At 43.1% G+C, this 25,971-nt stretch overlaps 1 protein-coding gene across 1 annotated transcript in view; it reads left to right on the forward strand.

Moving 5' to 3' along the window:
* Positions 1–2: 2 nt before the first annotated feature.
* The window catches only part of TECPR2 (tectonin beta-propeller repeat containing 2), a 97,322-nt gene continuing 71,353 nt past the window's right edge, over positions 3–25,971 (forward strand). Inside the window, 2 exon segments of the mRNA XM_045073976.1 lie at positions 3–138; positions 11,930–12,220. Coding sequence (XP_044929911.1) covers positions 12,002–12,220 — 219 coding nt within the window. The 5' untranslated portion in view covers positions 3–138; positions 11,930–12,001.

Below are 25,971 nucleotides of genomic sequence, written 5' to 3' on the forward strand. Positions count from 1 at the left end.
CCAGCCTCCGGCTGTCGCTGCGCGCAGCCGGCCCCGTTGCCCGGGGAACGGGCTCCCGGCAGCCCCCGCGGCCCGGAATCCGTCCCCGCCTCCTCCGGCCGGGCGGGGCCAGCGAGTCCTGAGGGGCCGCCGCGGGAGGTGAGTCCGGCGTCGCCGCTGTTGGCCCCGCTGCCCCCGCCGGCCAGCGCGCGCCCCTTCCTCCGTCTCCCCGCCGCCGCTCACGCCTCCCCCAGGCCGCGCTTCCCTGGCCTCGGCGCCTCAGGGTCGCACGACCCGTCTCGCCCCCGTTCCCAGCCCCCGCGTCGCCCGCGCCGGGTGGCCGAGCCCGAGTGCCATAGCACTGGCGGCGCCCGGCAAAAGCCCGCGGTCCGCGGTGGTCCACGGTCGTCCGCCCCGCCGGCCCGCCGGCACCATCCCCGGGCCTCGCTCCTCCCACTCGGCGCCTTCGCTCGCGTCGGCCGCACCCTGGCCCCTCATCCCTCCGCCGTCATCCCTCATCCCTCCGCCGTCGTCCCCCGAGCCCCGTCCCCTGCCCGCCGGCCCGCGGCTCCCACCGCCGGCGTCTCATGGCTGACTTTGCGTTCAGTCGCCCGACCCGGCCGGTCCGGTCCCTCCGCCGCGCACCGCCGCGGCCGGCACACACCTTGGCACGTACCCAGTAGGTGCTCAGGAGGTGGTCGTTAAATGGGTAAACGGAGGACGCCTGGTCAGTGCTCCGCTGGGGCGTGGGAGGCCGAATAGGTGCGGAGGCTTCAGGAATGGGGTACCCTGGAGTCAGACCCGCGTTCCGGTCACAGCACTTGCCCCTTCCTAGCTGTGCGCTCGGGGCGAGTGGTACCGCCTCGCTGCGCTGCTGTTTCCTCGTCGGTCGAAGGAGATGGTAACGGTTTCTGCCCCTGGGTTGGTGGGAGGAGCAAGTGGGTCAGTGCCTGTAAGTGCTGAGGGGCACAGCGCCTGGCACCTGACACACTTGAGTAAGGCGCGGCCCCGCTGCAGTTGCCCCCAGGCCCTGCTAACACTTCTCTTCCCCGCTCTTTGTTCTCCCTCACTTTCTTGCCGAGACTCAGGAATCTTACTCTGTTCTGTCCCTTCTGTTCCGTCTGTTGGCAGAATGTGGGGGTCCCAGCCTGGGCCCGCGCACCCAGCACGAGCAGAATCTGGGAGCGAAGCCCCTCTATTTTGTGTGGTCACCATTGTCTCCTGGTCTCCTAAGCTTTTTGCACTCTTCCACACCCAGCAGAGTGCACCTTGATAAGCTGCTGACCTTGTGGGTTTTTTGATAGCCCGGCTTACATCCCATGTTTGTTCACTCACCAGGTATTGTTTGGGGTCTGTTGTATGTCAGCAACGTTCGGGGTTCTAGGGATGCTGGAGTCCCAGTCCCTGCCCGCAGGGAGTTTTCTAACCTGAGAACCAGCCTGTGCAGGTATAGGGGTTGCTTTACCTCGGTCTTCAGGACTGGCTTTGAGACTGCGGTGGGGAAGATGGGATAAGGTAGTCTTCCGGAAGGGGTGGCCCGTAAGTAGCCTTCTTAGGTTTAAGTTACTTTGTAGCAATCTTGTCTTTTCCAATAGAATATGGGCCTCTACTGGACTTGTTTTCTAGTCCTCTCCTAGAAGGGTAACCCTTCTGAGTCTGAGGAAGTCCATTTTATATTGGCTTCTGTATGGTGTGGACCGGAGGGCTACTGGAACTGGGGGAAAGGAAGGACACGGCGTCAGACGAGCTCTGTTGACTGAGCTTGGGAACGTGAAGGAAAGATCAGCTAACAGTTATGCGTATAATGAAAACAAGCTTTGGTTCAAGCGTGGAGAGATTTCTAGATACTGCAAAGCACAAGGAGCTTGGTAGAATCGGGAGGGAGTAGTTAACAGTTCCGCGACTGCTGAGGTGGAAGTGAGCCATGGTTCAAAGTGTGTGTTCAGTTGAAACGGATGGGCCTGGGCTTAAGAGACCAGTGAACTTTTGCAAAATGGTGGCTGCAACTGAGGAAGCGTGGTCTTGTATTTTGGGTTGTCATCCTTGGGGAATCCTGGCATAGTGTTCTGAGAGCTCAGTTGACCAAACAGTGGTTGAGGGCTGGTTGTACCAGACACTGGTGGTCTTTGGAAGCTCTGCAAAGCATACAGACGAGAAGGCCATGGGTGAAGACTACTACGAGTCCATTAGAGAAGCTGGAAAACAAACGATGGGCTGCTGTGTGATGATGAGGTGCGGAATGTTCTCTGAGAGCCGAGAAGGACCAACGAAGTGTCAGAGGCAGTCTGTGAAGGTCTCCTAGGGGAGAACTAGCTCTTACAGTGTGTGTGTTGGAGGGAGCGGGAAAAGGAGGACCGGGTCTTTGCAAAGGCCTGCGGGTCTTGGCGTGTTCAGGGACTGTGGCAGGAAGCCCTTTGCAGCTGCACTGTGGAGTGTGTGGAAGGAAGAGCGGCCTGGCATCAAGCTAGACACAGACCGTTCGTTTTTCTAAAGCTTTATTTATTTGAGAAGAGAGAGAGTGTGGGGGAGGGGCAGAGGAGAGAGTCGCAAGTAGACACCTCACTGAGCCCAGACCCTAGATCATGACCTGAGCTGCAGTCAAGAGTCGGACACTTAACTGACCACCCCCCAGTGCCCCCAGACCATTTTTAAAAATGTTCTCCTCCCATGCTTTTGTCTGGCTAGCCAGTGACAGATGTGGCAGCAGGGAAATAACAAAATTTAATCTGGAGGGTAAATGACTGCTTCAGTCTCATTACGCTCAGCCGTGAAATTTTAACACTTGAAAGAATGATAGATGTTGTGGCCAGACTTTAAGAATAGACTATACAACAGGGACATTATTGTCTTCCTAGAGACTTGGGAGATAGTCCTTAAACCATTTGAGTAGTAGAGTGCTCGGGAAACTCATGGTTCCTGTAGTACTAAGTGAATGATTTAGACTATGTACTGATAGCCTTGCTCCAGTTTTGAAGATCTGCCCACCGAGGTGGCATTAGGGTGCTGTCAGTCAGCATGAAGATCCACTGACCCCCTTGCAGGTATAGGGGGTTGATGGTAGGTACCCCTGGGAGAGGGAAGCATCCTGACTAGAAGAAGAATGTTGCAGAGTGGTGTCTTGTCATTTTAATGGAAATATTTGTGACCAAGGAAGCACTATTGATTTTAAAGATTGGATGGGGAATATTCTTTTGCTGTAAGACCTGAAGTTAACATTGTATTATTCATTCAGCAAGTCTTTATTGAGTATCTACTCTGTGCCAAAGCTATTGTTAGGTTATCAGGGTTTACATTTGTTGCTTATATTTTCAGGAGTGATGATCATTAACCTGCTTAGCAAATAAAGGGAGTGAAGCTTGTGATGAGAGTATGAAGGATGTACACACAGTGACGTGACAGAGAGGAGGGGCCGAAGGACTGCACGCTGTGCTCGGGGAGGCCTTTGTGAAGGCAGGTTTGGAAGTGAGGAAAGATCACTGGAGTAAAGGGAATAGAGGCCTGAGTAGGGAGAGAGTGGGTCAGTGCCGCAGGAGCTTGGCAGACAGGTTGGGAGGGACAGGTATGTGAGGGACGGGCCAGGAAGGCTGGCCACGCAGAGCCTTATGTAGGCCACTGAAAGGCATTGGGTTTTTCTGGGAGCACTGGGGAACCCCTGAGGAATTTTGAATCAGATGGTAGTATGAGACCTACCTCTTTCTCTTTGGAAGAACTCTTATTAAAAAAAAAAAAAGACTTTCTTCAAAGCAGTTTTAGGTTCACAGGAAAGTTGAAGAGAAGGTGCGGATTTCTCGTATATCCCTGCACATGCTTGGTCTCCCCCAGTATCAACATTGGAACATCTTTTACAATTGACGAACCTACACTGACACATCATAATCAACCAGAGTCCGTCATTTAATTATGGGCTAACTTTTGGTGGCGCACATCCTGTGGGTTTGGATGAATGTGTAATGACATGTGTCTGTCATTATGGTATCAGTATTTCGCTGCCCTAAAAGTCTGTGCTTTTTAAATTTAGTTTATTCATCCCTTCCCCTCCCCGCACAGCCCCTGACGGCCATTGATCTACTGCCTCCATAGTTTTCCCTTCTCCAGAGCGCTGCATTGTTGTAATAATACAGGATGTAGCCTTTTCAGATTGGCTTCTTTCGCTTAGTAATATGCATTTAAGGTTCCTCTCTCTCTTTTCATGGCTTATAGTCCATGTCTTTTTAATACTGAGTGATAGTCCATCATCTGAATATACCGTTGTTTATTTATACATTCACCTACCAAAGGGTATCTTAGTTGCTTTCAGGTTTTAACAATTATGAATAAAGCTGGTATAAATATCTGGGTGAAGGTTTGTATATAAACATAAGTTTGCAACTCTTTTGGATAAATACCAAGGAATGTAATTGCTGGATGATATAATAAGATTATGTTTAGATTAGTTTTTTTTTTTTTTTTAAAGTAGGTTCAGTGCCTGGTATGGGGCTCAGACTCACGACCCCAAGATCAAGAGTTGCATGCTCTACAGACTGTGTCAGCTAGACACCCCAGATTGTTTAGTTTTGTAAAAACAAAACAAAAAAAAAACATTGTTTTCCAAAGTGACTGTACCATTTCACATACCCACCAGCAACGAATGAGAGTCCCTGTTGCACCACATCCTCACCAGCATTTGGTGTTTTCAGTGTTGGAGATTCTGGCTGTTCTAATAGGCATATAACTCATTTTAATTTTCATTTCCCTGATGACATATGGTGTAGAACACCTTTTCATATGCTTGTTTGCCATCTGTATATCTTTTCTGGTGAGGTGTCTATTAGGTCTTTGGCCCATTTTTAAATTGGGTTGTTTTCTTATTGTTGAGTTTTAAGAGTTCTTTGTATATTGTGGGTAGCAGGCCTTTGTCAGATAAATCTTTTGCAAATATTTTCTCCCAGTCTGGCTTGTCTTCTCATTCCCTTGAGATTGTCTTTTGCAGAGCTTTTTAGTTTTAATGAAGTCTAGCTTATCAATTATTTCTTTCATGGATCATGCCTTTGGTGTTGCATCTAAAATGTCATCACCATACTCAAAGTCATCCATGTTTTCTCTTGTGTATTTTTTAAAGATTTCATTTATTTATTTGAGAGAGAGAGTGAGAGAGAGAACAAGCAAGAGAGCACAAACAGGGGCAGCAGCAGAGGGAAAGGGAGAAGCAGGCTCTCCGTTGAGCAGGGAGCCGGACATGGGACTCAATCCCAGGACCCCCAAGATCACTACTGAAGTCAGACATTTAACCAACTGGGCCACCCAGACACCCCTCTCCTATGTTTTCTTGTAGGAGCTTTATAGTTTTGTGCTTTACATTTAAGCCTGTGATCCATTTTGAGTTAAATTTTGTGAAGAGTATAAGTTCTGTGTCTAGAATCTTTTTTTTTTTTTTGGTATGTGGATGTCCGCTGTTTCAGTATCATTTGCTGAAAAGACTGTCTCTACTCCATTTATTGCCTTTGCTGCTTTGTCAAGAATCAGTTAACTATATTTGTGCCAGTCTATTTCTGGGCTCTCTCTTTTGTTCTGTTGTTGTATTTGTTCTTTTGCCAATACCACACTATCTTGATTACTATAGCTTTATAGTATGTTTGGTAGTCGGGTAGTATCAGTCTTCTAGCTTTGTTCTTCTCCTTCTACTATGTTGGCTATTTTGGTTCTTTGCCTCTCTATATAAACTTCAGAATAGTTTTGTTGATACCCACAAAATAATTTGCCTGAGATTTTGATTGGGATTGCATCAGATTTGTAGAGCAAATTGGGAAGATTTCACATCTGGACAATATTGAATCTTCCTGTCCATGAGCATGGGATATCTTTCCATTTATTTAGTTCTCTGATTTTGTTCATGGGAGTTTTGTAGTTTTCCTCATATTGATCTTATAGATATTATGTTAGATTTATATTTAAGTATCTCAATTGGGCAGTGCTAATGTAAATAGAATTGTTTTTAATTTCAAATTTCATTTGTCATAGGTGGGTGGTATATAGGAAAGCAGTTGGCTTTTGTATGTTAAGTTGTAGTATAATCTTGATACAATTGCTTATTAGTGTCAGGAGTGTTTTGTTGATTCTTCAAGACTTTCTACATAGATGCTCATGTCATTTGCAAGCAAAGAGAGTTTTATTTCTTCCTTCCTAAACTGTATACTTTTTATTTCTTTTTCTTGTCTTATTGCATTAGCTGGAACTCCAGTATAATGTTCGAAAGGAGTGGTGACATGAGGTCTTTCCCTTGTACCTGATCTTTATTGGGAAGCTTTGAGTGTCTTATTAAGAATGATGTTAACTGTTGCTTTTTTAAACTATTCCTTGACAGCTTGAGGAAATTCCTCTCTATTCCTGTTTACAGAAGTTTTTAGGATGAATGGGTGTTGGACAGCTGTTTCTTCTCTTTCTCCTCCCTTTTTTTAAAGAGATATAGTTTACATACCATAAAATTTACCCATTTAAAGTGTACAATTCAGTGGTTTTTAGTATATTCCAGAGATATGAAACCATCACTACAATCAATTTTTTAAATTTTAAATATTTTTAAATAATTTTTTATTTTCTAATGAACATATATGTATTATTAGCCCCAGGAGTACAGGTCTGTGAATCTCCAAGTTTACGCACTTCACAGCACTCACCATAGCACATAACTTTCCCAGTGTCCATAAAGAACTTTGTCATTACTCTCAAAAGAAACCCCATACCATTTAGCAGTCACCCCACTCCCATCCTAGGCAGTCACTGATTTACTTTTTGTTTGTATAGGTTTGCTTATTCTGAGCATTTCATATAAATGGAATCAATATGTGGTTTTGTGTGTCTGTCTTCTTTCACTTAGTGCCATGTTTTCAAAGTTCATCATGTTGTAGCATATATCAGAACTTCACTCCTCTGATTCATATTCCATTGTATGGATATACTGTTATTTTGATGGATAATTGGTATTTTTAAACATTTTAACTTTTAAAAAAAAAAAGATTTTATTTATTTGACAGAGATCACAACTAGGCAGAGAGGCGGCAGAGAGAGAGGGGGAACCAGGCTCCCTGTTGAGCAGAGAGCCCGATACAAGGCTCGATCCCAGGACCCTGAGACCATTACCTGAGCTGAAGGCCAAGGCTTAACCCGCTGAGCCACCCAGGCACCCCTTAAAACATTTTTCTTTTTTTTTTTTTTAATTTTTAAAGATTTATTTATTTGACAGGCAGAGATCACAAGCAGGCAGAGAGGCGGGCAGAGAGAGAGGAAAGGAAATAGGCTCCCTGCTGAGCAGAGAGCAGATGTGGGGCTTGTTCCCAGGACCCTGGGATCATTACCCAAGCTGAAGGCAGAGGCTTTAACCCACTGAGCCACCCAGGTGCCCCAATATTTTTACTTTTAATATTATTACCTTCATAATATTTTTGTGTAGATGTATGTCTGTATGTGTTATTGTGTTTGTATTGCTGGGTTATGTGGTAACTCTGCTTTAACTGCTAGGCTTTTTCATAGTGGCTGCCTTATCATTTTATTTTCTACCGGCAGTGTATGAGGAGTTCAGTTTCTTTACATTCTTGCTAATATATATTATGTCTTTTTTTTATTATTATTACTATAACTATCTTAGTATTTAAAGTGATAGCTCATTGTCCTTTTGTTTTGCATCTCCCTGATGATTAATGATGGTGAGCATCTTTACTGTGCTTATTGGCCATTTTTATGTCTTCTTTGGAGAAATGTGTACTCAGATCCTTTGCCCATTTAAGAATTGTTTCTTTATTATTGAGGTTTAAGAGATTTTTTTTTTAATACATTCTGGGTACAAATGCATTATCAGATATGTGATTAATAAATATTTATCCCAGTTCTGTGAGTTGTCTTTTCAGTGTGTTGGTAGGGTGGTTTTTTTTTTAGGAGCACAGAAGGTTTTGATTTTTTTTTTTTTAAGATTTTATTTATTTATTTGTCAGAGACAGAGGGAGAGAGAGCGAGTGAGCACAGGCAGATAGAGAGGCAGGCAGAGGCAGAGGGAGAAGAGGGAGAAGCAGGCTCCCTGCTGAGCAAGGAGCCCGATGCGGGACTCGATCCCAGGACCCTGATCATGACCTGAGCCGAAGGCAGCTGCTTAACCAACTGAGCCACCCAGGCATCTCCAGAAGGTTTTGATTTTGATGAAGTCACAGAGTTCATTCTGACTGCTTTGTAAGAGCACAGGTCCTAGAGATCAGGTGTGGAAGCAGGAGAGCCGTCAGAAGAATGCTATAGAGGTTCAGATGCGATGTGTGATGGCTTCATCTTGGGTGTGGCCACAGAGATGGTGAGAAAGGGACAGGTGTGACATAGGTTAGGAAATAGAGTGAATGGAGTGAGGTGAGGAGTTGTTGTAGGGGTGAAGGAGAGGGAGAAGGAGAAGTCAGGGCTGAGCGCTAGGATTTGAGCTCGAAAAACTGATTCAGAATTTGATTATACAGCCCATTATCTGCCACAGATTTGTGATCATTTTTTTAAAAAGATTTTATTTATTTACTTGAGAGAGAATGAGTGAGAGAGAGCATGAGAGAGGAGAAGGTCAGAGGGAGAAGCCGACTCCCCAAGGAGCTGGGAGCCCGATGCGGGACTCGATCCTGGAAGTCCGGGATCATGACCTGAGCCGAAGGCAGTTGCTCAACCAACTGAGCCATCCAGGTGCCCTGTGATCATTTTTAATCTCTGCTGAGACCTGGTAAGTGAGGGAGGGATCCTTATACATTTTTGCAGCTGATAGAATTATTATTGATTGTGCCAAAGAGATGATTCCAGGGACTCTGACCTTCTATATTATCCATTAGTACCTACTAAGCCACCACAAATAAACATGCAATCCAAGTTAGAACAGCGTGCCTGCTCTGCAGCTGAGTTTCAGGATGAGTCCTCTGGCCCTCTTCGAACCAGACCTCAGTCTGAAATCCCCTTGCAGAGATTATGGAGCTGTCAGTTAATAGTATCACATCAAGTGAATTAATTTTTAAAATATAAATGTCATATTTTGACAAAGCTACTTTGTGGAAAATGCCTTTTAAAGGAGGAAAATTGTACCAGCTGACATTTGTGAACTGCTTAGTATTTCCACTTGCTTCCTAGGAGGCCTTGCCTCCTAAAGTAGAAAGTAAAACATTTTGGTTGGGAAATTTTTGGTTTATGTATACAGTGTGTCCTCTGCAGTTTTTCTATAGAGTCTTGAAAAATCACGTCCTAGGGGAGAATTTAATGACAGGGCAAGTGCTTGTGATTTATTGAGTGTGTGCCTGCGTGTCTGTAGCCATCTGTATACATAGCGCATCTCTGTGGGGGGGTGGTTATGAGTGGCATTTATTTAGTTCCTTGTAATTTTCCATATTCCAGTTTTTTTAACAGTAAACATTTATGACTGTTATAAAAGAAGATTTCATTTTAAAAACATTATGTAAATTATGCAAACTTATCAGTGTGTTTGCATGCACAGACTCATTGAGGTAACAAAGCCTTTTTTTTTTTTTAAATTTTTATTTATTTGACAGAGATCACAAGTAGGCAGAGAGGCAGACAAAGAGAGAGGAGGAAGCAGGCTCCCAGCTGAGCAGAGAGCCTGATGCGGGGCTCCATCCCAGGACTCTGGGATCATGACCTGAGCCGAAGGCAGAGGCTTTAACCAACTGAGCCACCCAGGCGCCCAACAAAGCCTTTTCTGCTCCTATTCTTCTCTGATACTTGAAGATGGAAAGAAGATTGTTGAAATGGGAGCAGTTTCCTCATCTCAGAAATGGAGGCAACAGTGGTCCTGAGCTCCTAGGATATGTTGTGAGGATGTCATGAGTTAGTGTGCTAAGGATCGTTTCTGTGATGTGACATCAGTAGCTATTACCGTTATTGCTGCTGCTGTTGGTGTTTTGGAGTTAGTGGCCCATGTCCTTGAATGACCTACCTCCTTTCCCTCGGTATCTGTCAGCAACTGTTCTCACGTGAGTTTGCCTAAAAGCCATTTCATTTCCATTTGATTTCTGCATCATGTGAACCTTGCCCACCTTTCTGGAATACTTGCATAAACCAAAGATTGGTCTTGCTCTTAAAAAGTTCTAAGTTTATGAGCTGTGCTGCCGTATGAGCAGAACCAACATTCTCATCCAGATGCCTGTTGCACTAGGCATTTAAAGCTATGGGAGCTTGGGCACATTTCTGAACCTCCCAGAGCTTCAGTCTCTGCTACAAAAGGGTATATTAAGTAAGTTTTCTTAAACATCACAGAGGGATATGATTCTTTTTGTTACCTTTAGGAGGGCTCTCATAAATCACCCTGCTTGCTTTACTGTATTGACTGTTGTGATTATCAAACAGAATAGGAGTCTGAGAATGTTTGCAACACTGGATATGCCATACACATCCAGGGGTTATTATTCCAGCATTGAAGTGGGGCCGTAGTGGCGAAAAGATATTTTGCTGGTCTTCCATTCTTGTCACTCATTCCTTCCTTGCAAATCTTCCTTTTGTATAAATCATTCAGCTATTCAGTAAATACTTACTGAGTGCCTCTGTTATGCCTGATCCTTTTCTAGGTGCTGGGGACTATAGGGTGAGTGAAGCAGATGTGATCCTATTCCTGTGAGCCTTACGGACCAGTGATGGTAGGGGGGTCAGGCAGAGATGGCCAGTCAACAGCAAAGAAAAAGGAGATGTGAGAAGGCAAAGCAAGGAGAGGCGAATAGACAGTACTCGGTGGTGGTAGGAAGCCCACTTTAGGGGGTGGGCAGGTGGGGTCTTGTGGAGAAGGGGACATTTTAGCAGAGACCTACATGCCGAGAAGAAGCAAAATCTGAGTCACATCTGGAGAAAGAGCATTCCAGTAGAAGGAACAGCCAATGCAAGGGCTCCTGGGTGAAAATGAATTGGGTGGGAGTTTCATTATAAGAGAACTTGGAAGTTGATTGGTCAACTCTATAGGAATAGAAAACCCACAGTTCCAAATCCAGCATCCCAACAAGTTTTTACTAGAGGGGCTTAGTCTCCATGGAACTGAAGGAGTGAAATACGCTTCCAGCTTGTATCAGGGACAAGACACCCATCTGTAAGCTGCTACTTGTCTGTTAGAACGGTGACTCTGGGATTGGAAGGGCCCAGGACTTGGAGGGAGAAGACCTAGATTCAGGTCTTGGCTGTGTGGTCTTAGGCAAGTCTTGTGACCTTTGTGTCCTTAATACCTTCCTCTCAAAGTTGGGGCCGACACCACTGATCTTACAGGTAGGTAAGGATTCAACGAGTGATTAAGCACATCATAAATTACACTGCGCTATGTGAGGACTGAGTATCCTTATTGAGGAAGTTTGAATTTAGAGCGCCAAGAGGTATTGGTCTCATGGTGGAACTGTTGTATAACTGAGTCTCTGGATGTCAAGGAGGCTGCAGACATCCAGCTGGGGGACACGTTTCTCTGCTGTCTCAGCAGTGAGTGTGTTTCTCCATAAGGACTGGTTCATTGTTCTCCTGGTACAGTGTCTTTCCTGTTGCTCTTTTCCATGTTCCGTTCCTCTTGGTGGGCTTCATAGTTCAGGATGTTTCCAGTGAAGCCTTTTCCACATTGCTCCGTTCCTCTTCTCATCAAGACCCACAGATTAGCACTAACCACATGAGGTTTTGTGTATCTTCACTGTTTCTTTTGCCCGTCTGGCTATATCATAAACTGCTTGAGAATAAGAACTGTTTTTAATGTTCTTCCCATTCCTCCACAGTACTTAGCACAATGTGAATTGCAGGGGCCCATATGCATTGAGGTGCCTGTTGAATTAAAATGCTCAAAAGTGATCTTAATGAAACCAGGTACTTTGTCCATTCAGTTGAGCTCCATGTACAATTTTACCCACCCTCAAGTTCCTTCATCCCACTGCTATACATGACTTCTTTTTGGCATGACTAGAGGTTGAAAGAATTATAATGCCTTGTTCTTTAGCCCCCAGGTTTCCCCAAATGCCAAGTAAACATTCCTTTTCCTGCCTGAAGATCATCTGTGACAACCTTGGCCATGGCATCAGTATCAGAGCCCATTACATTCAGAGAGTTCTGCCCCTTGTACTATCTCCTCAATGCCATTCCCACAAAGGTCCAGAAGGGCTTCCGCTCTATTGTGGTCTACCTCACAGCTCTCGATACCAATGGGGACTACATCGCTGTGGGCAGCAGCATTGGCATGCTCTACCTGTACTGCAGACACTTCAACCAGATGAGAAAGTACAACTTTGAGGTGAGTCTTGCTTTTCTTTACTCCTTAGCATGCAGTCACCATGGCTAACATTTAACATGCTCATGTGTTCTAGCATGGGATAATTTACTTCTAATTTGGCCTTAGTGTCTCACTCAAACAATACTTTAAAACCATCTTTAATTGAAGTGGACTGTAACTAAAAACACTTTTTTAACCTGCCTCCAAAAATCTAGCATCACTTTAAAAGAGAACATTTTAGTGTTCAACGTGTAATAGAAAACTTTGGAAGTAGGTATTTTCTTTTTGAAGTACATTGATTGACTCAGTTAAATAATCTCTAGTTTTTCTGCTGAAATTATTATAAAAAAGGGATTAGTGGGGCGCCTGGGTGGCTCAGTGGGTTAAAGCCTCTGCCTTCGGCTCAGGTCATGATCTCAAGGTCCTGGGATCGAGCCCCGCGTCGGGCTCTCTGCTCAGCAGAGAGCCTGCTTCCCCATCTCTCTCTGCCTGCCTCTCTGTGTACTTGTGATCTCTCTCTCTCTCTCTCTCTCTCTGTCAAATAAATAAATAAATAATCTTTAAAAAATAATAAAAAAATAAAAAAGGGATCGGTATCAATATTGGCCAGCTCCTAGAACAGATGTGTCTTAAATAAGATCACTTCTGTAGAACACTGCCGTTGGGATCTCAACTGACCTCTGTTCTTCATTGGCTGACTTCAGGCATGGCGTGTCCGTGCGTTGTAAGTGCTGGTAGGCAACACCTGTTGACGGATCAGCGTTGAGTTCACCCACTGAGCCAGTAGCTGGCGTTTATTGAGTATGTGGCTTTTGTGAGAAACTCAAGGGTGACCGACTTGTGGCTCCTTCCTCATGGCCTTGTGGGGCTCTATTCTGTGGTTAGTAGGCTTTTCTGGACTAAGACAAGGCTTTTGTGTTTAAGTGAAATGCTTACAAACATTTGTCTTTTAATAAATATTCAACTTATTAAAGTTTTATCTCAAAAAGTTAGTTTTTCTTGGGACACCTGGCTGGCTTAGTCGGTTAAGTGTCTGACTCCTGACTTCAGCTCAGGTCATGATCCTAGGGTCGTGAGATCAAGCCCCCACATAGGGCTCTATGCCAGGTGTGGGACTGCTTAAGATTCCCTTTCCTGCCCCTCTGTCCTACTCGTACATTTGCATGTCCACACATTCTCTCTCTCTTTCTTACAAAGAGTTTTTCTTAAGCCTTTATACTCAATTTAAAATAACAAAAATTTCTGGCATGCGTATAACACTTACTATATGCCAGGGATTCTACTAAACCTTTTTGTATATTAACTCATTCATTCTTGTAAAAACTGTATGAGCCAGATACTGTTTCATTGTCCTCACTTTACCAGGGCAACAACTCAAGCATAGAGAATTAAGTAATTTTTTTTTTTTTTTAATTTGACAGACAGAGATCACAAGTAGAGAGGTGGAAGGGGGTGGGGAAGCACACTCCCTACTGAGCAGAGAGCCCAATGCAGGGCTCAATCCCAGGACCCTGTGATCATGATTAAGCTGAAGGCATAGGCTTTAACCCACTCAGCCAACCAGGTGCCCCGAGAATTAAGTAATTTACCCAAGTCAGGCATTCAGTAAGTGATAGCACCATTGTCTGAAGTTGGGCAGATTGGCTCTATAGTTTATATTAATGTTCTTGTATAAAAACTGTTGCTCTTGCTTTTGTTTAGTTTGGTTAATAGCGCATGACTGATTAAATTCCCCAAACATTTAAGACCTTTTCATAGTTAATCTTTGAAAATATAGTTATGCATTAATATATCTAAAATTTCTCCAGTACTTCAAACAGTTAAGAAGGAAGACTTATGAATCTGTCAGCAAACTTGTAACAGCATAAACCAAAGAAAACCCTACCCAGATACCTCATAAATTGTTAAAAACAAAGAGAAATATTGAAAGTAGCTATGGAAAAATGACATATTACTTATAGAGAACAGTGATTTGAATGACTGCAGATTTCTCCTCAGAAAGCATGGAGGCTAAAAGACAGTGGTATAACATTTTTAAAGTTCTGAAAGAAAAGACTTGTCAATTTAGAATTCTTTACCTTGTGAAAATATCTATCAGGAAAGGAGGTGAAATAAAAGTATTCTCAGCTGGAGGAAAACTAATGGGGTTTACCCTTTTACCAGGGGTCTGGTCTGAAGTAATTCCTTGTGTCAGAAAGTCTTTTAGCCAAAAGAGAAATGATACCAGAAGGAGACTTGGAGGTTAGTAATGAAGGAAGAGGAAGAGTAACTCTCTAAGTAAATAGAACAGGCTCTTTCTCTTCTCTTGCATTCTCTGAAATAATTTGACAGCAAAAATTATAAAATTGTCTGTACTATAAGGGAACTCTATAGTGATAAGTTTTCTACATTCTACCTGAAGAGGTGAAATGTTGAGTCTAAATAAATTTTGGAAAGTTAAATACATAAAATTGTAATCCCACCACTAGAAAACATAGTATAGTAAAAATTACTATAAACCAAAATGGAATTTTTTTAAATGTTCATGGAAAATTTTTCATGGAAAATGATAGACCTAATTAAACCTAATTAAAACACATCAATAGTTATATTAAATGGAAATGATCTGTAAATATCAGTTAAAAGAAATGACTGGATGGGACAACTGGGTGGGTCAGTTGGTTAAGCGTCTGCCTTCGGTTCAGGTCATGATCCCAGGGTCCTGGGATCAATCAAGTCCCACATCAGGCTCCTTGCTTGGCAGGGAGCCTGCTTCTCCCTCTGCCTCTGCCTGCCACTCTGTCTGCTTGTGCTCGCTCTCTCTCTCTCTGACAAATAAATAAATAAAATCTTAAAAAAAAAAAAAAGACTGGAATAGAGAAAAAAATCATGAACAAACTATATGTTTTCCATAAGAAACTCAATTCAAACTTAACAATATAGGTAGGTAAAAATTAAAAGGATGAAAAGATATCATGTAAATACTAATTAAAAGGTCAGAATGACTATATTAATGTCAAATTTTTTTTTTAAAAGATCTTATTTTTCTGATGGAGAGATCACAAGTAGGCAGAACGGTAGGCAGAGAGAGGGAGAAGCAGGCTCCCTGCTGAGCAGGAGTCCAACATGGGGCTTGATCCTAGGACCCTGGGACCATGACCTGAGCTGAAGGCAGACACTTAACCAGCTGAGCCACCCAGGCACCCCACTGTCAAAATATTTTGAGCAAAGAAATAACCAGGGATAAAGAGAGCTGTTACATAATGGTAAAAGGCCCAGTTGACCGAGAAGCACAGCAGTCTTAAATGTGTATGTACCTTAACAACAGGGCTCCACGATATACAAAGCAAAAGCTGTCATACCTGAAAGGAAAAACAGAGGAATCCACGAGTCTAGTTGGAGACTTTAACACTCCTCTTTCAGTGGTAGAAGGATTTGACAGAAAACCAACAAGAATATAGAAGAACTGAGCAGTGTCATCAACGGACACTGTCTAGTTGACATTTAGAGAATGTTCCATTCAGCAGCAGCTGATGATGCATTCCTCGTCGGTGAACCTGGAACATTCACTGAGACCATATTCTGGGGCATAAAACATCTCAACAAATTCAAATTAGAGCAGACCTCTCAGGTTTTCTCTGTTTTACTTTGTTTTCTCAACTTTTTAATTGAAGTGCAATTTACATAAATACACAAATCTCAGTTATACAGCTTGATGAATCAGTGTATGTATTCATCTGTGTAATCACCTAGATCAGGATATAGAACATTTTCAACAGTCCAGTAGACTCCATGGTTTGGTTCCCAATCAGTGCTCTTCTGACCACTAACACTATAGAGTAGTTTTGCTAGCCCCTTAGGGGTTTTTTTCCTCCCCAAGATTTTATTTATTTATTGGAGTGAAAGAGAGAGAGAGAGAGAGCGCATACAAGCAGGGGGAGGGGCAAAGGGAGAAGCAGACTCCCCGCTGAGTGTGGAGTGTGGATCCTGATGTGGGGCTCACGTCCAAGACCCCAGGATTGTGACCTGAGCTGAAGATAGATGCTTAACTGACTGAGCCACCCAGGCATCCCAGCCCCTTAGGTTTTAATTCACTATTAGGTAATCTTTGGCATTAAGGTTCAGTGTTGGAGTGAGTGTGTGTGTGTGTGTGTGTGTTCCAGAAAGTATATTTGATGGAACTGGAATACAGAGCAGGACACGGAGTGCTGTGAGTTAAGGCCAGACAGGCAGACAGGGTTTCCCACATGAAACTGTAGGCTGGAGTCTGCTCCTTGGGCAGGGTCAGCTCCAGGACCCTTGTGGGCTTCCACCACGTGGAAGGTACTAGGGTTCCTTGCTCAGGTTGCATTACAACCCAGTTCTATTTTGTCTCATTGATCACCAGTTTATTGTCGTTTTTTTAAAATATAACTATATAACTATTTTTTAAATTTCAGCCTCCACACTCAAAAAAACTTAAGGGAACAAGTTTAGTGTTCCCTAGAATGAAACTACAATTACACCTAATTGTCTATTTTATAGTTTTACCTAGAATTAGCATCCTGTTTATCATATGATGAGCCCTATGAGCTTTGAAGGAAAATGATGTACTAGATAACCTTTGCAGGGATGACCAGAATTTGAGAGAATCTAGTACAAATTCTTGGAACCAGCAGACAAAGAGGGCACTCCAGGAAAAATCCTATATATATATATGTGTGTGTGTGTATATATATATATATATTTTTTTAAAGCTCTTTTTCTGTTACTGAGGAATCAGAAAAAAAATGTACTTTACTGGGGCCAAAATCCATTCTTGAGCAGCCCTGACTATCAAAAGTGTTTTTCAAGCATCCATTTGGTATAGAATACAAACCTAGAATTGTGGAAGATCACAAAAGGAAGTACAAAATAAAAATTGTTTTGGAAAGAACACAGAATTTGGAGTTAGATTATTAGGGTATGAAAGGAAAGCTAAGTATCTGTATATAGAACACACAGGGAAAGATCTGGAAGAGTATCCCTGAGTATCCATTGATGTGATACTCTCAGTCTCTGCGGGAAATGATAATGGGATAAGCTAAGGGAGGGAATATGAAGAGGTATCTTTTTGTTTTCTTTAAATACTGTGGAATTATTGGAATTTTTTGTTAATGTTTTCATTTATTACTTGTGTAAACACAACACAAAGATCTGTTCTGAGCTTTGGCTATCAGTCATTAGCTACGTGATCTAGAGATGGATTAACTAAGTTGTTGTTCTTGTCATTTTGTCTTCAGAGCTGGCTGGGTTTTTTTATTTATTTGACAGACAGAGATCACAAGCAGGCAGAGAGGCAGGCAGAGAGAGAGAGGGAAGCAGGCTCCCTGCTGAGCAGAGAGCCCGATTCGGGGCTTGATCCCAGGATGCTGGGATCACGACCTGAGCCGAAGGCCCAGAGGCTTTAACCCACTGAGCCACCCAGGCGCCTCTAGAGCTGGCTGGGTCTTAAAATAATGTGGTACAATTGCCATGTATTTCAGATAAAGAAATGGTAAGATTCCTGCTCTAGGCCACATAGCTGCTTGCCTAACCATTAGGCTCACTTCCTGTGAGAGAAGGCAGGACTTCCATAGAAGTCTGGATTCAGAAGACAATAGAAACCAGAATCAGGGTCTCTGGAATTTCCAAGTAAAAACTGAGAGAGGTATCAACTAGTTTTGTTTAGTGGAAATCTAAGATTTTATGGGAAGGTAAGTAAAAATAAGTCAGTTTACCCTATAATAAACCTGAGGATGGCATGGATGAAAGATCATGTTTTTAACTGAGGTTATGTTTCTGAAGAAGAAAGCAGACCTTATATATGCTAAATATAGCCTGTCATGTGTTTTCAAGAATAATGCTTTTAGAAACCTTTTTTTCTAACAGTGGGAGAGGGCAGATGGAGACATAAAAAGTTCTTCTAGCTTGTGCCAAAAGCACTAAGGAAATGTGAGGAGCTAATAGCAAGTACAAAAATGTTATAAACTTGTTAAATATATGATGTGACATACATAATAGACCAGAAAGATAACTTGACCTGAGCTTCTCATTTTCTGTTTTGAAAGTAATTGCATGATCTTTATTCTTAGCATTCAACAAGTTGTGGAAATTTCATGGATTTGCCCTCAGAACCTTTGCACTACCTACAGCCATGCTAGCTCTCATTTCTGCATCTTATCCACACTTGCTGTGTCTGTAAATTCATTCAGTTTTTCTCCAGTTCTTACTATGTACTAGCGCCATTTTAGGTCCGGGAGAAGCAATACAGACTATGGCAGGCAAGGTCCCTGCCTTCAGGGACCTTAGAGTCTAATAATGAGGAGGAGACGTCAACACACAGACAGACAAGAAGGGAGAAGCCTGGGGGGTGGTGAGGAGCACCAGCAGGAGTGGTTGCATTTTATTTTATTTATTTATTTTTAAAGATTTTATTTATTTATTTGACAGAGAGAGATGGCAAGTAAGCAGAGAGGCAGGCAGAGAGAGAGAGAGGAGGAAGCAGACTCCCCGCTGAGCAGAGAGCCCTATGTGGGACTCGATCCCAGGACGCGAGATCATGACCTGAGCCGAAGGCAGCGGCTCAACCTACTGAGCCACCCAGGTGCCCCCGGAGTGGTTGCATTTTAAATAGGACATTCAAGGAAGGACTCACTGAGCAGGTGACAGCTGAGCAGAGGCTTGAAGACAGTGCGCAGCTGTGCTGATAGCATCTGGGGTAAAGTACTCCAGGGGGAAGGAAGGAGCGGCCTGAGCATGGGAAATTGTCTGCAGTGTTTTCCAGTTGGAAAACTCATGCTTCAGAATGGTATGAATATTTCATTGACTTTTACCTGGTATATTTTTTAAAGTGATGCAGAAATGAGAGTTTTGGTCTCACCACATCAGCCAAAAGTGCATTTGACTCATGGCTTCCCTTGTCATTCCCTATGGAACCCATGATGTAAATTCTGGCATGTCTTTGGCATTACAGTATAGGGCCTCATGGGTCTACTTCTTAGGACAGATTGCTTCAGTTGATTGGCTAATGGTAATTTATTAAAATTGTATTTGCAACTGTAATGAGTCAAGAAGAGTGAAGATACTAGTGGAAAAAGAGCAAGATGGGAGACGTTGCTCTACCAGGTTAACAAGACTTACAGACCTTCTGTAATTAAGCCAAGTGTGGTTATTAGCACAGGAATAGATAAGGAGGTCAGTGGGACAGAATAGAGAAGCCAGAAAATCCACATATATATAACTCATAAACACTTGAGTTTTTGCAAAGGTGATATTAGAGTTTTTTAGTAAATGGTATGGGACATTTTGATGTGAGCATTTGGGGAGAAGTGAAACTTGATCCCTACCTCACTTCGTATGCTTCTTTCATCTTGGCACTTTAACTGTATTGTACCATCTCTCAGCTGCTGAGAGGCTTCTGCTGGCTAATTGATTCCTTTATAGGTAATCCCTCCCTCCCCCCGTTTTAGATCTTCTCTAGTGGTAGAGTCCCAGGCCCTAGGGACCTCCTGCAAGTCTAGTGGATGTTTCTTACTCCAGTTTGTCCTATGGAGTAAAGGAAATTATTCTAGAAAAGCAGTGTTTTTGTTTAACTTGTAGATCATTCAATAGTTACCTAATTATTTAAACTTTAAACCATGGTTCTTTGTTAGTAAAAGAGGGATAAAAGTGAAACAATTCTTAGAAATTTAATGAATTCATATCTTATTTGAGTCTTTTTAAATATTTCTAAGTATTTCACATCTGTTAGTTATTTGATATGCTAGCGGCTTCAACTGGAGGTTAAGCTGTGGCATATCAAAAGAAGCTCATGATGAAGCCTTGTCAGACTCCACAATTGCCAGGAGCTTACTCTCAAGGGGCACTTCCCCTCCATGCGGTTGTGTCTCATGTCTAGGAAGGGGAAATGGCCTGCCAAGGAGCCCGAGGAGCTTGGCTGGATGCTGTCCTAATGGTGATGTGTTTGTCCAGAAAATCGTTACTGGCGTCTTTCAAATCAGTCTTTTTTTTTTCCTTAAATTTTTAAACTAGATTTCCATTTGAGGAGATTAAGTCGCTACAGGGCAACAAGAAGTGCTCCCTAGCAACTTGGGAATGAGGAAAATGTTAGCACTAAACACACACTAGCTGAGATCTGAGATGGACAGAGTCTCCTTAAAGAGACAGAGGAGGCGCGCCTGGGTGGCTCAGTGGGTTAAAGCCTCTGCCTTTGGCTCAGGTCATGGTCCCAGGGTCCTGGGATCGAGCCCCGCATTGGGCTCTCTGCTCAGTGGGGAGCCTGCTTCTTCCTCTCTCTCTCTGCCTATGTGTGATCTCTTTCTGTCAAATAAATAAATAAAAATCTTTAAAAAAAAAAAAAAAAGAAAGAAAGAGAGACAGAGGAGTGGCCCCCAGCCCAGAGTGAAACTGAATTGTCCCCATATCAAAAGGAAAGAGGAAGGCACCTGGGTGGCTCAGTGGGTTAAGCCTCTGCCTTTGGCTCAGGTCATGATCTCAGGATCCTGGGATTGAGCCCCACATTGGGCTCTCTGCTCAGCGCAGAGCCTGCTTCCACGCCCTGCCCCCCCCCCCCGCCTGCTGGTGATCTCTGTCTCTCTCTGTCAAATAAATAAAAATCTTTTTAAAAAATTTTTTAAAAAAGGAAAGAGGATATGACTGAAGGAAGAGAGTGTATGGTTTGCTGTGCAACATGGGAAAAATCAGATTGAGCTACCTATGCGGTAGGGCAGTGGGGGGTCCCTTTGAGAGCTGTGATCTCTTTGGAATGGCTGCCCTCATGCTTGCAGTGGCTTGATCAGAAACGGCTCCGTGCTATCCGGACACCTTTTCACTGAAACTTGCTGCACTCCCATGTACGTCAGCCAGTGGTGGAAGAATGTACAGGTCATACCGACCTGACTGGTTTGTATGACTGTTAATTCATTATAAAATGATGAATTGACTTTTTGGCTTCAACTCTAACTTCTTGTGCATTAGGTGATCACAAGACACCCTCCCTGGGCACTAGACATGGGACCAGGACACTGAAGAAATCTGGGTCAGGGAGGTCAAGGGCCATTCATGTTTCTCCAGTTTGAATTTCTAGGTTGGGCACATCTGCGCACTGTGGTGCATGAGGACACTTGTGCACCTGCAGTACAGGGGTGAAAGGCAAGGGCATAATTAGCCCCAATGTCAGCGTAGTGGTTCTGGTGACAGGAGGGCCTGCAGTCAGGGAGAAGGGTCCAGTGGCTTCGAAGGTGTGCTTTTTTTTTTTTTTTTTTTTTTTTTTTAAAGATTTTATTTATTGGGGCACCTGGGTGGCTCAGTGGGTTAAAGCCTCTGCCTTCGGCTCAGGTCATGATCCCAGGGTCCTGGGATCGAGCCCCGCATCGGGCTCCCTGCCCAGCAGGGAGCCTGCTTCCCCCTCTCTCTGCCTGCCTCTCTGCCTACTTGTGGTCTCTGTCTGCCAAATAAATACACAATCTTTAAAAAAATAAATAAGTAAAATAAAAAGATTTTATTTATTAATTTGACAGACACCTGTCCGAGCTGACCACATTCTACCTCTGAGCCGCCTGCACATGTGTGCTTGGCTCATGGATTTGGTGATGAGTCTTTTCCGTGTCCTGGACCATGAGAGCCCCTGGAGGTAGCCCATCATTTGTGTCCTTCACAACAAGCACCATGAGGCCATAAGTAGACCCTAGATTGCTCAGTCTCTGTGCAGGTCATTTTAAACTAGCAATGCTTAAGTAGGGTACTCGATGTTATTAAGGCCTGCCTCTGTTTGCAGACTTAAGAGAAAAACAGTGCTAGATCAGTATTTTAATGAAGCCAGTGTGGTAAGAAGAAAATTCCATTTTTAAATAATGTCTTACATTATTTATCTGTGCTTTTATATCCAAAGTGCATTTCTTTTCTTTTTCTTTTTTTTTTTTTAAGATTTATTTGACAAAGGGAGAGAGGATACACAAGCAGGGGGTGTGGGAGAGGGAGAAACAGGCTCCCTACTGAGCAGGGAGCCTGATGTGGGGCTTGATCCCAGGACCCTGGGATCATGACCTGAGCCGAAGGCAGATGCTTAACCAACTGAGCCACCCAGATGCCCCCAAAGTGCATTTCTTGAAAATAACATAAGGTCAGGTCTTACTTTTCTATTCAGTTTGACAATCTGCCTTTTTTTTTTTTAAAGTAAGCTGTACACCCAGTGGGGGCTTGAACTCATGACCCCAAGATCAAGAGTTGCATGTTCCACCAACTGAGCCAGCGAGACACCCCAACAATCTCTACCTTCTGTTATACCAAATTTAGGCCACTTATGTTGAATATGATTATTAGTATGGTTGGGTTTAGGTTCCATTTCCTCAACCTGACACTACTGACTTTGTGGTCTGGTGGTGCTGTCCTGTGTATTGTAGGATGTCAAGCAGCACCCCTGCTTTCTCCCTACTAGATGGCAATAGTATCAACCAAGTTGCAGCAGCCTCCAGACATTATCAAATGTCCCATGGCAGGGTGGAAAACATAATTATGCCCAGTTAAGAAGCATTAGTTAAGTCTACCATCTTGATAATTGTTTTCTGCATATCCTACCTATTCTTAAATCTTACTGATTTTTCTTTTCCTATTGTCTTCTAGACTAATTATTTTTTCATGGTTCTATTCTATGTCCTTTGTGGCTTATTCGGTCCTATCTGTTTGATTTCTTAGTTATTTTTTTAGGATTTACAACATTTGTCCATCTATTCTCAAATAATATTATACCACTTTACAAATGATATAAGAACAGTACAACAATTTATTTTCCTTTCAGATTTTTTTGTTGCTGGCCTATAGAAATACAATTGATTTATGTACATTTATAGATTTCTTCATACATTTATAGATTTCTTGGGGTTTTCTACATAGGTAGTCATTGCTGCCTGTGAAGAAAGTGTTTTACTTCATCATTTCTGATGTGTATGCCTTTCAGTTTTTTATTTGATTTATCAACTCTATTTGCTAGGACCTCCAGGGTAATGTCCACAGAACAGATGTCTTTACCTCAGTGTGTACACTCATTAGGGTTAGAGTCCTCATAGATCTTTTTTATTTCTACTTATTTCTATTCCTAATTTTCTGAGTGTTATGGTCATGAATGAGTATTGAAGTTTGTCAGATCTTCTTTCTGGATCTGTTAAGAGAACATGATTTTCGGGACGCCTGGGTGGCTCAGTTGGTTGGACGACTGCCTTCGGCTCAGGTCATGATCCTGGAGTCCCCGGATCGAGTCCCGCATCAGGCTCCCAGCTCCACGGGGAGTCTGCTTCTTCCTCTGACCTTCTCCTCGTTCATGCTCTCTCTCACTGTCTCTCTCTCAAGTAAATAAATAAAAAAAAGAGAGAGAACATGATTTTCTTCTTCTGTTAATATGGCGTATGTATTGAGTTTGATTATTAATTCAGCTGTGCATTACTTATATAAACCCCACTCTGTCATGATGTAGTATCTTTTTAAAAATCGTGCTGTAGTCCTCTCAGTAATAGTTTATTATAGTCATTTGGTATCTGTATTTATGAAGGATAAAGGATATTGGTCTATAGTTTTCTTTTTTTTAAGATTTTATTTATTTATTTGACAGACAGAGATCACAAGTAGGCAGAGGCAGGCAGAGAGAGAGGGGGAAGCAGGCTCCCCGCCAAGCAGAGAGCCCGATGCGGGGCTCGATCCCAGGACCCTGGGATCATGACCTGAGCCGAAGGCAGAGGCTTTAACCCACTGAGCCACCCAGGCGCCTCTGGTCTATAGTTTTCTATGATGTCTGTCTGGTCTTTCTCATCGTACATATTAAGTGTCTTGTACGGTTGACTTTTTGCCTGAATGTCTTTATGTCTATGAGTTTAGACAGGCATACATTCAAAGCTAATGGTTTTTCTCTGTCAGCATTTTGAAGATGATCTTCCATTGTCTCCTGGACTCCATCGTTTCTGTTACGAAGTTTTGTTCAGTTTTGTGAAAGACTTTATCTTTAATCTCTGCACCCAGGGTGGGGCTCAAACTCACAACCCTGAGATCAAGAGTTATGTGCTTTACCAACTGAGCCAGCCAGGTGCCCTGAGAATTTTTTTTTTTTTCATGGTTTGTTTTCTTGTTTTTTGTTCATTGTATTTTTTTTAATTTTTAATTTTTTATAAACATATATTTTTATCCCCAGGGGTACAGGTCTGTGAATCACCAGGTTTACACACTTCACAGCACTCACCAAAGCACATACCCTCCCCAATGTCCATAATCCCACCCCCTTCTCCCAAACCCCCTCCCCCCAGCAACCCTCAGTTTGTTTTGTGAGATTAAGAGTCACTTATGGTTTGTCTCCCTCCCAATCCCATCTTGTTTCATTGATTCTTCTCCTACCCACTTAAGCCCCCGTGTTGCATCACCACTTCCTCATATCAGGGAGATCATATGATAGTTGTCTTTCTCTGCTTGACTTATTTTGCTAAGCATGATACGCTCTAGTTCCATCCATGTTGTCGCAAATGGCAAGATTTCATTTCTTTTGATGGCTGCATAGTATTCCATTGTGTATATATACCACATCTTCTTGATCCATTAATACTTGTTTGTATCTGGTCATTTGCCTTTCGTCTGACACGGGACAGTCATCTCCTCGTCTTTAAGGTGTTGCTGTGTCACCACACAGTGTGTTCAGTGTATTTCTTTCCTTTAATCTTTGTCAGGGCTTGTGCTCCTGAGGACACAGGCCTTTCATCAGTTCTGGGCAACTAATGGTCCTTGTCTCTGAACATGTTGCCTCCTGTTTATCCCCTTTCCTTCTGGCGTCCCGATTAGATATAGGTTGGACCTTTATATCTGTCCTCTAGGACTCTGCTCTTATTTTTTATCTTTTCCTCTGTCTTTCTTACATAGGTCTGTCATTTAGTTCAATAATTTTCTTTGAGCTCTGCTATTTAATCACCACTAAGGTTTTAAATTCTTTTGATTCTTTTTCATTTCTTTTTTTTTTTTTTTAAGATTTTATTTATTTGACAGATCACAAGTAGGCAGAGAGGCAGGCAGAGAGAGGGGAAAGCAGGCTCCCCGCCAAGCAGAGAGCCCGATGTGAGGTTCGATCCTAGGACCCCGGGATCATGACCCGAGCCGAAGGCAGAGACCCCAACCCACTGAGCCACCCAGGCGCCCCAATTCTTTTTCATTTCTTATAGTAACTTACTGTTCTGTTTTGAATTCCCTTTTATGTTTTTTTAAAATTTTAAGCATATTTCTTTTATGTTCTGGGTCTCTTCAATCTAAATGCAGTACTTGAGTGGGGGCAAAGGGTTGTCCAATTCTATTACTGCTTTTTTTTTTTTAAAGATTTTATTCATTTATTTGACTCGCAGAGATCACAAGCAGGCAGAGAGGCAGGCAGAGAGAGAGGAGGAAGCAGGCTCCCTGCTGAGCAGAGAGCCCAACACGGGGCTCGATCCAAGGCCCCAAGATCATGACCTGAGCCGAAGGCAGAGGCTTTAACCCACTGAGCCACCCAGGTGCCCCTATTACTGCTCTTTTTAGTTGATTCTTCTTCATGGGGCCTTTTTCCCTGTGGTGGTTTCTAATTAGGAGCTCTGTGGCTGGTCCCAATACTCGTGAAGGCTGAGGAACGGGGGTCAGGACTGTGTCACACAGATGGGGTTTGTACTTACTGTGCCAGGCCCCTTGGACTGCTGCTCACATCCAAGCCCTTCAGATCGACTGCCTGTGGGAAGGAAAAAAAATACATTCAAACTCGAATGCTGAACATGGCAGGCTTGGGATGACAGATTCTTGAG

This window comes from Mustela putorius, unplaced genomic scaffold, assembly GCF_011764305.1.
Source record: "Mustela putorius furo isolate JIRA1106 unplaced genomic scaffold, ASM1176430v1.1 tig00000129_pilon_pilon_pilon, whole genome shotgun sequence".
In the NCBI taxonomy this organism is placed as follows: Eukaryota; Metazoa; Chordata; class Mammalia; order Carnivora; family Mustelidae; genus Mustela; species Mustela putorius.